The 13685-nt window shown below is 43.5% G+C and overlaps 1 protein-coding gene across 3 annotated transcripts in view; it reads right to left on the reverse strand.

The window, feature by feature from the left end:
• srpx (sushi-repeat containing protein X-linked) overlaps positions 1-13685 on the reverse strand; it is a 32535-nt gene that overhangs the window by 780 nt on the left and 18070 nt on the right. For 2 of the 3 annotated variants that reach the window (XM_015966217.3, XM_015966216.3), the window contains 7 exons: positions 11322-11510; positions 9172-9348; positions 8399-8525; positions 8158-8279; positions 7887-8066; positions 4333-4466; positions 15-136 (listed from right to left, as the gene is read on the reverse strand). In XM_015966217.3, the coding sequence (XP_015821703.1) occupies positions 15-136; positions 4333-4466; positions 7887-8066; positions 8158-8279; positions 8399-8525; positions 9172-9348; positions 11322-11510 (1051 nt within the window). Of the gene's footprint in view, positions 1-14; positions 137-4332; positions 4467-7886; positions 8067-8157; positions 8280-8398; positions 8526-9171; positions 9349-11321; positions 11511-11622; positions 11653-13685 lie in introns of all 3 variants that reach the window. The other variant, XM_015966215.3, reaches the window with a different exon arrangement.

Below are 13685 nucleotides of genomic sequence, written 5' to 3' on the forward strand. Positions count from 1 at the left end.
GCGTGTGTTAGTACCTGAGCTGGAGGGCCAGACCAGGTGGGAGAAGCCTGTGCCGAATGCGTCCCACTTGTGCCGGGTAAGTGCCGACTAGTTCGATAACCGTCACATGTCTCAGATCCAGTCCACACTGAGCGTGCTGTTCCCACAGAAACAGAGATCCATGAGTTATTCAACAAGGTTATTCATGTCTATGCAGGTAAAAGAAAAAGGAGCGAGAATTCCCACAACAGAAGACATAAAACTCCAACTCCACTCACACAGACGACCGCAGCTCGAGCGTACACAGCTGTGATGAAGAAATTCAAACTTCCACTAAACAAACACTAAGAAATAAATAATCAGGCAGTTAAAGATGCTTTAAAATCAAGGCGGTAATGATGTAAAGCAGTCTGCTACTCCCTTAGAGCTCCAGGGAACGAGGTCAAAAACGTTTGTGTCAAATCACAGAATGAGTAGAAACATAAACTTTTAATGTCATTACTGTTTAAACCAAATTAAACTGATGTCAGACTCACAAGTTGAATAACAGGGCAGGTGGGGGACAATGTCCCTTCCCTATAGATAGATAGACAGATAATCTTTATTGACAGACTCTTAGGTCCAGATAAAATACATATAAAACAACAGATCAATGAAACAAAATAGATAAATAGAAATAAAAAGATAACAGCATAAAATTGAATAAAAATCTAAATGTAATTTAAAAACTTTACTATGAACTGTTACACACAAGGTTAACCACACAAACACTTCAACCAGTGTTTCCTTATACTGGACAAATAGCGACAACTGCTCACAGTAGGATCAGTGATTGCTAAAATTATACTGTTGGCAGAGCTATCCAGTCGGCCTATGAAAGTGAATATGAGTTTTCTTAAAAGTGCTTTAAAAGTACAAATGCCTGCTGTTGCAAACATCTGACTGGCACTGCCCCCTCTGGGTATTTTAAGTATGATCCTTAAGGCATCATTGTATGCAACTTGCAGCTTATTCATGCTGCTTTGATTGTAGGATGACCACAGTTGGGCTGTGTAAAGCGGAGTACAATATGCTTTAAATAAAGCCACCTTAACTGGAGGTGAATAAAAACTAAACTTACGTGCTATAGTATTAGCTTGTGCATACAGCTTACAGCACTGTCTGTGGATGTCAGCATCATCACGCATTTGATCGGTTATAAAGTGGCCAAGGTATTTCACCTTCTCACACACATTAAGATCACTATTAGACAGTTTGAACACAGGAAAGTTTAGTTTTTTATCCTGCTTGGTTCTACATATCAAGATAGCACTTTTAACAGCATTATACTGAATATCGTACTGCACACCATACTCAGAGCAGATATTTAGGAGCTGCTGTAAACCAGCACTACTTGGACTAAAGACCACCAGATCATCCGCATACATCAGATGGTTGATCAAAGTTGTACCCATCAAACATCCTGTGTTACAGGCTCTCAGCTGCACTGACAGATCGTCAACATACAAATTAAATAAGATAGGAGACAGAGTTCCACCCTGCCTAACACCATTACTAATGCCAAAAGGTGCAGAGATGCTGGCACCCCATTTAACCTGTATCGTCTGATGAGCATACCAGTAAGACAGGATTCTCACAATAAACCCAGGGACCCCCCGTAGCTTTAACTTAATAAAAAGTTTTCTGTGGTTTACACGATCAAAAGCCTTAGAGGCATCAATAAAACACATAAGGACAGAAGAATTTCTATTTCTATACCAGTTGACCATTTCTTTAAGTGCGTATATACACATGTCAGTACCATGTTTTGGCTTAAAGCCAAACTGATTATCCAAGGAACTGAGGTAAACAGTGATTCTATCAAATATAAGTCTTTCAAGAACTTTAGACAAAACACTGGCTAGTGCAATCGGCATATAATTATCCATACTGGTCACCTTCCCAGATTTGTTCTTAATGACTGGAACAAACAGAATTGCCATCATTGAGTCTGGTAGTATGCCATGAATCATAAACCCTGTAAAACAAAGAGCTAAAAGGGGAGCTAGTCTATGGCTAGCATATTTCAAATGCTCTGCACTGACGTGATCCAGACCACAAGCCTCATTATTAGCTAGTTTGTGAATAGCATCGTGCACCTCATGGGACGTTAAACATATAGATTCATCGTTAATTACAGAGCCATCCTCATGCTGATCACTTTTTAAACAATTAAACAATGCATAATAATGATGTCTCCATGATGCTGCATAATGCCTATATATTACTGATGCCGTTAATGGCTCAGTGAGTTATAACATCTCTTTCTTTCTGCTTCCTTTGTCCTCCTCTGTACAAATAACTCCTGCATAAACTGGTCTCATCGAGCTGCAGCTGTTGGTGATGAGTTGAAGGAAAATCCATAAATTTTCTGCTGGGATCACACCAAATCGGTGTGTGTGACACTGGGATGAGTTGTTTTACACATGGCTGGGTCACGTGGGGCAAATGACGCAAAGAAATTTCAACAGTTGTGCAAATGTTCACGTCGCAATTGAGTCACAAAGTCTATGAACAATTTTCTGGCACTTGTGGACTCACAGGAACTAAACTGAGAATAGTTGCAGATGACTGTGATGAGTCTGATTTTTTTAAGAGGACATTCGTCGTGTAGGGTTATTTTTGATATGTTCAAAATGACAACTGAGACCCAGCTACTCATGATGGGAGACAAATAAGCAAATGCTGTCCGTCGCACTTCAGCTCGGTAAGATCGACTGATGTGGGCTTTTCTAATGCCGATGCCGATATGGGTAGGTTACAGTCAGCAGATGTGCTGCTGATTTTGTGGGCTAGTTTGCATGGTCGGAGTTTATTTGCGTGCTAAAATGTCACTACTAACATCAGTGAATGCGCAACATGTCTGAACCTGAATCAGAATTTAACCAACTCTTGAGTGTTAACTTTACACACTGCTCGGTATTAAAATCAAACATTTAAATGAAGTTAATCAAATAGGCTGATCAAGTATTAAATATAAAACATGAAATAATTAAATGTCAATAATGTTTTTAAGCATTTATTAAGCTGGTGTTTCTCAGGAACATAAATAAAATTTGGCAGCACAGGGCTGCCTGCTGATGTGCCTGACTTTAAATCGGTTCTACTAAAGAGGTACTTTGTTCTTTGTGCACATGTAGTTACCAGAGGAGTGTCAGATCAGCTTGGAGGCTGCCGATGATGTCACACTACGGCAACATCGCTTGGACAAACTGCACAAATTCTACCAACAAAAAGGTTCTCAAACCAATTAATAAATGAGAATTTTTGCATGTTTTCCATAACTAACACCCCTGGCTGTTTGTGTAAGTGCTGCATTCTTCTGTATACTTCATTTGTTCTTATGTTGTGTACTTGATAGTAACCTAATATTCCATAAGAATCCCCCAAAAACCAATTTCTCATGTGAGTAAATAAATTTGAGTTTATATTGTGATTTATTTAAGGTGTGCAGTGTGAGATTATTTATTGGACTAAATATCAGTTATAAAGGTAATGATGTATTTCTTTATTCATGTTTTCTATGAAGTGCTACAACCCCAAACAAAAATAGTTGATGTAATTTCCACAATTTGTACGAACCAACTAAAATCTCTAACATCAGCAAATCATGTACTGTGGTGTCACCAGCAGGCGCAGGCCCCCAAGCCAATCTGGCACCCTGTGTACATCTGGTACCTACACCTAAATGTTAAAAATGCTAAAAATCAGCCGACCGATGTATCCGTCTGTCCCTACTCAGTACTAATGCAATAAAATTAATTCAGATTACTTTCACATCACCTGAGAATGAAGGATAATTTATTCTTTTCAGGGATCAGCTTCAATAGGAATTTTTCTTTTTCAGTAATAACATAAAACCATACGAATCATACTTCTGTGCAGTTCATAAGCATACGCGCTCTGCTTATCCACAAACGGACACTGGTTAGTTTCTCAGCTTGTAACAAACTGAATCCAAAAGGTCAGGTGTTTAAACACGACGCTGACCTAATGGTTTGTGACGGGCTGGTGAAAAACATCCACACCAAAATAGCCCTATCAGAGCTGCTGTCAGAGGCATTTATTCACCCCGGTGACATTTTTTGATCATCGCCTCGACAACCTCTCCCCTTGCCATTTGTCCCACTTTGGCATGTAAGTGAAAACACAAACGCTGTAGAGCGCCTGTGAGAAACATCACAGAGGACGCCAATCACTGCAGCGCCGTTTCGCCGTTCCTCTGTCCGACTGCATCCACTCACGTTCAGCCGGTGCTTTGTGTGTGTGTGTGTGTGTGTGTGTGTGAGTGTGTGTATGAGAGTCGTGCCTCACCTGGAGGTTAGTCATCTGGAAGCGGTAATTGTGATTGGCAGCCGTCGGCGCAGAGATAATCAGTAGCCGTCGCTTCTCGTAGAATTGGTCCAGCAGTGCAGCAGCTGTACGCACTCCCACATTAATGTTCATGGCTGTGATGACGTTGAATGCATAATTAAGTCAAGATATGAAAGAAACAGTATGAGAGGTGAGGATTTATTACAGCACACCGTCACCAGGAGGCTCTGCATAATAAAGGGTTTTAGCTGCTCAGAAGAACTGAGGGCTGACTGCTAATAGCCCGGAGCTCAGACTCACAGATATTTAAATAAAACAGTATGAGGCCAGAATGGATTTTACTGATCGATGAACAGACTGCTGTTTTCTCCCCCACTGAGCATCAACCAAAACAAGAAACTGAGTTTCCTGTATTAAATGACACACACAGGTTTGTAATAACAAATTACATTTATTAAATCGGATCATGTTTTATAGATGATCACGCCTCTCAGACATTGTTTTCAGTTATGGCAAATAATGGTTGATGCATTTTAAGATATACAATTATTCAGATATTAAATAAAGGTTAGAAATGTCTCGTCTCGTCTTCCTCCGCTTATCCGGGTCCGGGTCGCGGGGGCAGCATCCCAACTAGGGAGCTCCAGGCCGTCCTCTCCCCGGCCTTGTCCACCAGCTCCTCCGGCAGGACCCCAAGGCGTTCCCGGACCAGATTGGAGATGTAACCTCTCCAACGTGTCCTGGGTTGACCCGGGGGCCTTCTGCCGGCAGGACATGCCCGAAACACCTCCCCGGGGAGGCGTCCAGGAGGCATCCTGACCAGATGCCCAAACCACCTCAACTGGCTCCTTTCGATCCGGAGGAGCAGCGGTTCTACTCCGAGTCCCTCCCGAATATCCGAGCTCCTCACCCTGTCTCTAAGGCTGAGCCCGGCCACCCTACGGAGGAAACTCATTTCGGCCGCTTGTATCCGCGATCTCGTTCTTTCGGTCATTACCCAAAGCTCATGACCATAGGTGAGGATTGGGACGTAGATCGACCGGTAAATCGAGAGCCTGGCTTTCTGGCTCAGCTCCCTCTTCCCCACGACAGATCGGCTCAGTGTCCGCATCACTGCAGACGCCGAACCAATCCGCCTGTCGATCTCCCGATCCCTCCTACCCTCACTCGTGAACAAGACCCCGAGATACTTAAACTCCTCCACTTGAGGTAGGACCTCTCCCCCGACCCGGAGTTGGCAAGCCACCCTTTTCCGGTCGAGAACCATGGTCTCAGATTTGGAGGTGCTGATCCTCATCCCAGCCGCTTCACATTCGGCCGCGAACCTACCCAGCAAGAGCTGAAGGTCAGAGCTGGATGAAGCTAGGAGGACCACATCATCCGCAAAAAGCAGAGACGAGATTCTCCTGCCACCAAACTCGACACACTCCACACCACGGCTGCGTCTAGAAATTCTGTCCATAAAAGTGATGAACAGAACCGGTGACAAAGGGCAGCCCTGGCGGAGTCCAACCCCCACTGGGAACAGGTCCGACTTACTACCGGCTATGCGGACCAAACTCACGCTCCTCTGGTAAAGGGACTGAATGGCCCTTAACAGAGAGCCACCCACCCCATACTCCTGGAGCGTCCCCCACAGGGTGCCCCTGGGGACACGGTCATAAGCCTTCTCCAAATCCACAAAGCACATGTGGATTGGTTGGGCAAACTCCCATGCCCCCTCCATCACCCTTGCAAGGGTATAGAGCTGGTCCACAGTTCCACGGCCAGGACGAAAACCACATTGCTCCTCCTCTATCTGAGATTCAACTATCGATCGGACCCTCCTCTCCAGTACCTTGGAGTAGACCTTTCCAGGGAGGCTGAGGAGTGTGATCCCCCTATAGTTGGAACACACCCTCAGGTCACCCTTCTTAAAGATGGGGACCACCACCCCGGTCTGCCACTCCCTAGGAACTGCCCCCGATGACCACGCAATGTTGTAGAGACGTGTCAACCATGACAGCCCTACAACATCCATAGCCTTGAGATACCCAGGACGAACCTCATCCGCCCCCGGGGCTCCGCCGCTGTGTAGTTGTTTGACTACCTCAGCAACTTCTGCCCCCGTGATCGGACAGTCCATCCCCAGGCCTCCCAGCTCTGGTTCCTCCTCGGAATGCGCATTGGTGGGATTGAGGAGCTCCTCAAAGTATTCCTTCCACCGTCCGACTATAGCCTCAGTTGACGTCAGCAGCTCCCCATCCCCACTGTAAACAGTGTGAGCGAGTTGCTGCCTTCCTCTCCTGAGGCGCCGGACAGTTTGCCAGAACCTCTTTGGAGCCGATCGATAGTCTTTCTCCATGGCCTCACCAAACTCCTCCCACGCCCGAGATTTTGCCTCGGCAACTGCCACTGCTGCACCCCGCTTGGCTATCCGGTACCTGTCTGCTGCCTCCGGAGACCCACAGACCAGCCACGCCCTGTAGGCCTCCTTCTTCAGCCTGACGGCTCCCCGAACCTCTGGTGTCCACCAGCGGGTACGGGGGTTGCCACCACGACTGGCACCGGCCACCTTACGACCACAGCTAGCAACAGCCGCCTCGACAATCGCAGAGTGGAACAAGGCCCACTCGGACTCAATGTCCCCCACTGCTCTCGGGACGTGGTCAAAGCTCTGCCGGAGGTGGGAGTTGAAGACCGTCTTGACAGGTTCTTCTGCCAGGCGTTCCCAGCAGACCCTCACTATGCGTTTGGGTCTGCCAGGTCTACGCGGCATGTTCCCTTGCCATCTGATCCAACTCACCACCAGGTGGTGATCAGTTGACAGCTCCGCCCCTCTCTTCACTCGGGTGTCCAAAACATACGGCCGCAGGTCAGATGATACGACTACAAAATCTATCATCGACCTGTGACCTAGGCTGCCCTGGTACCAAGTGTACCGGTGGGCATCCTTATGTTCGAACATGGTGTTCGTTATGGAAAAACTGCGGCTTGCACAGAAGTCCAATAACAAAACACCTCATCCCAGCCGCTTCACATAGAAATGTAATTTTTGTTATTAAACTGATGGCCAGACAGGCCAAAGAGCAGTTCAGTGAACTATTATGGATTGACTCAGTTTGAGAAAACGGATTAGTTCTGACTGGACTGATGACCTAATAGCGAGTCTGGGCGGGCCCAAGATAAAAGAGCATTTCGCTGCCTACAAAAGATTAAAACCAAACTAAAGTTTTGAAGATTTATTTGGCAGTTCATGCAAAACATTTTCTAATTCAGTCATAAGTTTTGCTTTGTGTTGTTATTTATATGTAACTCTATTATTTGCAAGCACTAATGGCTGCAGCAGCATTAGAAATAAAGAAAAAACTAAATGGAAGTTTGAGTGAATTTGTGTCAAAATTTTGTCAAGATAAACAAATTTCTTTTCACTTCTGCCTCAAAAAAGCTGTACACATCTGTGGTTTATTTTATGCATGAGCTGGTTAGGGTTATAAACATAAAGAGTTTGTATTTCTGTAGTGTGTGTGTGTGTGCGCGCGTGCATGCATGAGTGAGTGTGTTATGGTACATACGTGCACATGTTGTGTCCAAACCGGACCAGGTGAGCGCAGACTGACACACTCTTGCAGCACTGCCGTGCAGCTCATGGCCGCCGGTGCAGGTGAAATCACAGGTAGCGCCGTAGTTGTCTCCGTCGCTGTCACACTTCATGTAACCGTTGTCTGGGGGAAACAGCGGGCTGCAGCGACGCACTGCATAGAGAAATACAGCAAACCTGATCCTTGTGCGCCGGAGATTTTATTTATTTTCTTTGAGAAGATGTTTCCCGTTTTACAAGCTCACCTCGAACTCTGACAGAGAAATGGCAAGACCCTTTGTTCCCGGCCCGATCAAACACAGTGTAGGTCATCTTATGGAGGCCTTCTGGGAAGTCAGATTTTGAAGGTCGTCCTTTCAGGATAACACTGCAAACCACATGCTCAGGATGAATCTTTCACTGAGATCTCCATTTTTGAACAGGATTTAACACAAGAGCACAGAAGCAAAACGGGACAGAAGCGTAAGAGGATCTGCTGAGACTGACTCTGTAAGGATCCCGTCTGCCGTGTCAACGCCCTCTGGCGTGTCCCACGTCACCCTAGCTGTCAGCTTTCCTGGGTCTGCCCATTTGTCCTTCACACTGGGACACTTGATTTTGGGAGATTCCACATCTACAGAAAAACATAAATATTTAAATACTTTAGTGAAAGATGTTGGCTTAATTGTTCCCACAGTCCAAAACCATGCATGTTGGACAAAACTATGATTCAAATTCAACTGTGGGTGTTTGCATATTTTTTGCCTCATTTTTGTCTCTGTGTTAGACCAAAAACACCTGAAGATTTATCAAACACGGCAAAGCCCAGAGATACGCCAGAAGCATCGGAAACAAGACAAAATGACCTTTTTGGGCGACACAGAAATCAAATAAATCAATACGCAGTCAAAATGAGTCAAGAGTGTCCTTGTGGACGAAGGTGCAGCAGACGTTATGCCATATCAGGCTGGCTGGAGGTAAAACTCTGACAGTAGCTAAAAAACTGTTCTGTCATTTAAATGTTCAGAGAATTCAGATCTCTCAGCTTGCTGTTGTTTTCAGCTCAGACTCTGGCAAAAACAAACGTAAAAACAGTGAAAGTTTATGGTGTGTGGACAAAACTGCCTACAGGGTTGTTAGGCTTGTTTTCTTCCAAACATCAATCACAAAAACGTGTGAGGAAACAATTTTGTCATAGATCATGACTTAGGAGCTGTGACTGACTTTGTGCCTCAGGATTCCCTGGTGGAAGACTAAAATCATAGTCCGAACAGGCTTACCGATGCATGTGGGGACTGCAGCACTCCACACATGGCTGTGCTGGCAGACTGCCGTCTTCTGGCCCTTCATAGTGTATCCAGGCGAGCAGAAGAACTCACAGCGAGAGTTGAAGTAGGAGCCATCTGAGCACTTGTAGCCACCGTTAATAGGCATTTCAAGTTTCGGGCAGCGGATTTCTGTCAGCAGAAAGAGCTCCGAGTTAGGGATTTGGAGTTTAAACAGGTCAACAAATCAGAAAAGGAAGTTAAAACTCACAGATATATTTGCATAAAAAACTCCTGAAGATTTGTTGCTATGTTTTGCTTATAGTCTCATCCACCACTCTTCATGATATTTTCCCAGGAGGTTAAAGGTTATGACTTTTTTCTTCAGTTGTAATAGTTCTATGGTCGATACAAAACATGATTTTGAAGGAATTTTTACTAAATCCCTCTCACATGAAGTAATTTAATCCGTTTTATTCTTGACATTTTCAGTACCTGACAGAATGAGCCATTTCAGGGCTCTGTCACTAAAAGAAAATAAGCTGGAGCTGGCCATGCCCATACCCCCACTCAAGCTGCTATAGGCTGAGAAGTTCAGATGTCTGGGATGGGCTCTGACTTGAGCTGCTTGCACATGAGAGAGAGAATAGGTGGTTCTATTCTAGTTTCTCTGATTATGACATCACAAACAGGGACTTTTTGAAATGGCTTGTTTCAGGCACATAATTCCTAAAACCAAACTCTGACAAAAATGTATGGACTGATTTCTTTCCCCATGTTTGGAGTGTTTATAGAGGCAGCAAAGACCCTCATTGCAGCACAAAAGTATGCAAAAGGTGAGTTTTACAGAATATGTCCCATTTACAGATTAAAACTGGCTAAAGACCTGGGGCCTCATTTATCAAGCTTGCTTACGCACAAAACGGGGTAGGAAAACTGCGTAAGCTACTTTCCACACAAACTTTGGGATTTAAGAAAGAAAACTTAGCAGAAAAATGTACGCAACTTTAAGTTGAATAAAGACCTGGCTTACGCACATGTTGGGCATGGAGCACCTGCAGTGCTGCTGCTGAGAAGGATAAAATTATGAAATCCTGCAGCATTATTACTTGTACTGCTTCGTTTTCACACAGAACAAGACCCCCCACACACACACACACACATGCACACACATGCACACACACTCACACGCACGCGCGCGCACACACACACACACACACACAGCCTGAAGCGTAGAATACAGAATGCAGATTATCAGCAGGGGGACAGATTGAGACAGAATGTCATGCGTCTGTGACAGTGTGTGTCCTTTCACTGTGACCAGATTGATCATGCGCCCTGGCTACTTGGACAAGGGAGATCTATGTTTGGCTGACTGGTTAACGTGCGAGACTTTCACCCGGGAGTCTGGGGATCAAATTCAAATCGGATCTTTTTTTATATCCGCCACAGATCTCTCTGAAGAACTCAGCATTGACGGCTTCAGCAACGCTGTGCCACTCTGTGGATTTTGTCTTATTTGTTTTGCAAAAGCACTTCCTTTCATTTCTCCACCTCACCCACAGTTACCTGAATTTCTGCTTGTGAAATAGCGCTTCCTTGATCTGTGGTCGTGATTGAAATGTTGCAACAAGCCGGCTTATGTATATGCATGAGATCCACAAGGCACTTTGCATTGATCATTTATGGCAGTAAGTGGGCGTGGTGAGGGCGGGATGTGACTAAAAGCAGCTGAGAAACATTCTCGTTAGTCTCCGATTTATGAAGCGGAGATTGCGTGCAGCTGTGCGTACTCCACGTTTGATAGATCACAAACCTACTTGGCATAAGTACATTTTTTTGCTGAGCTTAAGTACGGTTTTAGTAAGGATTCTACGCAATGTTTGATAAATGAGACCCCAGTTCCTGACCAAACAAGATTATCTTACCAAAATTAATTGGCTGCCTGGCTAAACTCATCTGCAGGTCAATCATCTGTATTCCAATCAGCTTTGGAGGGTTTTAATAATCTCCAACTCTTTCTTGTCCAAAATTATATATTTTCAGCTCAAAAATGATCAATCTTACAACAGAAATGTTGGCTTCTGTATGATAAACCAATAATCAATCAGCCGTGTCAAGTTGAAGTTTGCTGAGGGTGTGTGCGTGTGTGTGTGTTTTCTCACCTCTGCAAGCGTAGTTGGAGGACCAGTGTCTGCTTGCCATACACACCACCTCAGAGTTCTGGGATTCATACCCGCGCTTGCAGTGGATCTTACAGCGAGTCCCCATCACGTTCCTGTAATGCTCCCCTCTAGGCGTGCGACAGCTGACGTCCCCATGCTTCAACTTAATGGGGGCACACCACGGGGTTCCTGAGAGTAAAGATGATTTTTTTAAGTACTGAGGTTAAATTAGAGGCATCAAGGAAGTAACATCACTCACACCATAACTCTGAATGGGAGAAACCTAAATAAAAGCACTTACCTGAGGAGTATAAGGGCTTAGAAAGGCTTCCTTTAGCAGAAAAATGTAAAAAAAATAAAAAAATAAATACACCCATCGCTTTGAGTTCAAGCAGATACGGTGGATTTTTTATTACCTTCTCTATGATCATCCATTAGTGTCCTAGAAGGGAAAAACTCAAAAGGACTAAATAACTGGGATCTATGTTCTATTGCCTGCGTTTCAGAAAATTTCACAGAAAAAGGTTAAAGTTCGAATTAGAAGTGTTGCTACTTATTAAACTGCAGCTTTTAGTGTTGTTGCATTTTTTAAATTGTCCTGTAGATCAAAATTTACACTAGTAAATTTCATCCAGATCAAATTGTTTATTTAAATTGAAACAAAATGTCACACTTTTCTCTGAGAAATAGTTAATTTCATCTCTTGCCCCAGCACGGTGGAGCCCGTCTCTGCAAGGCTTATGCAAAAAGCTTATGTCTGGTGCCAAGTTTATTAGGCCAAGAGTTTCTCATTTCAGAGAATACAGAGAAATCAAAATCTGTACTCTTATTTCTTTCTGGCTTGAAACAAACTCATAGCCCTGTGGCTAAATGTGCTCACACACACACACACACACACACACACACATACACACACACACACACACACACACACACACACAGGAGGCTAATGTCCAAATGGAATAAAGATGAGTATGGAGACACAGACAGCCTCCCTTGCCCCATCTTGCTGTGTGTGTGCACGTGTGTGTGTGTGTGCGCGTGCGTGCGTGTGTGTGTGTGTGTGTGTGTGTGTGTGTGTGTGTGTGTGTGTGTGTGTGTGTGTGTGTGTGTGTGTGTGTTGGCCAAGTTCCTACCACCACTGAGTCTAAGAAAAGAAAAGAAAAACAGAATGACACAATGGGTATGTTTTAATTTGGCCTGAATGATAATCTTCTGTTTTACTGACCCAATTTAAAACTGAAAGCTTCTGTCAGTTTACAAAGTAGATCTTCTGTAGAAGCAACAAACATTTAAAACTTTGATATGTTTTCTGTTACGTAGCAGAAACAATCGCTTGAGTTCAGCTGCCTCTATGTGTGTTTGAATGTTTGATTGGTCATTTTTTATTGCAAAATACAAAAAAATAACTGTCTCCATTGGAGTGGCAAAAAAAGATAAGGAGTGGTTCAAGACTTTTGCACATCTTATTTTTGTGTGCACATAGAAATAGCTACACATTGTGCAGTGATGCAGACAAAACCTGTTGAAATTAACTCAAAAGGTATTTTTGGTTTATATTTTATTTCTTTTAAATAAACTAATTGGAAAATGCTATCACTAGCATTTTAAAATGTGTTTTTGTTTTAAAGTTTAAATTATTACATCTGACAGGATTGATAAGCTAATGGCTAGTCTAAATGCAGCAAATACCACATTGCTTAAAACAGCTAAACTTATACATGATGAATGTCACAATGCGTGATTATTTACAAGCATAAATATTATTAGATTAAACAGACTTTAAACAGACTTTAATTATTACTTTGTTTTAAATGTATTCATTTTAAAAGATGCACATCTAAAGGGAATTAAACTGTCTTAAAGGTGCATGAAGTAACGCCAAGTAATGCTAGCATTGCATGTTTAAAGACACATCGTTTCAGTAATATTACGCCGATTTTCTAGCAAATTGTGTCCTGTAAAAAGTGCTTAAGATGCCAAGGCTTCTTAGGGATACAAGAAATAACTTCTGGGCCACTCCTTTTACTGTTTAACATTCCACAAATCTATTGCTCTTTACCAGTTGGTGTTAAATTATAAATGTCAGCACAGACTTGACCAAATAGCTGGCTCACGGATGATTGACTCTAGAACCAGGACGCATAGAGGCAGCACAGATTGTAAACAAAGACTACGTTCCTCTTCAGCCTCTTTAAAAGCAGAAACACTGATGATCCCCCAGCTGGCCGAGGATGAAATCTGTGTTGAAGCTATTTAGTTTAATATAGGCTTAAGTTATAGCCTAGTTTATTTTCTTTATTTTATGCTAAAGTTCATTTGTTTGTTTTGCATTATGCTTTTTATTTATTATTTTGGCTAATT

Source organism: Nothobranchius furzeri, chromosome 14, assembly GCF_043380555.1.
Source record: "Nothobranchius furzeri strain GRZ-AD chromosome 14, NfurGRZ-RIMD1, whole genome shotgun sequence".
NCBI classification, from domain to species: Eukaryota; Metazoa; Chordata; class Actinopteri; order Cyprinodontiformes; family Nothobranchiidae; genus Nothobranchius; species Nothobranchius furzeri.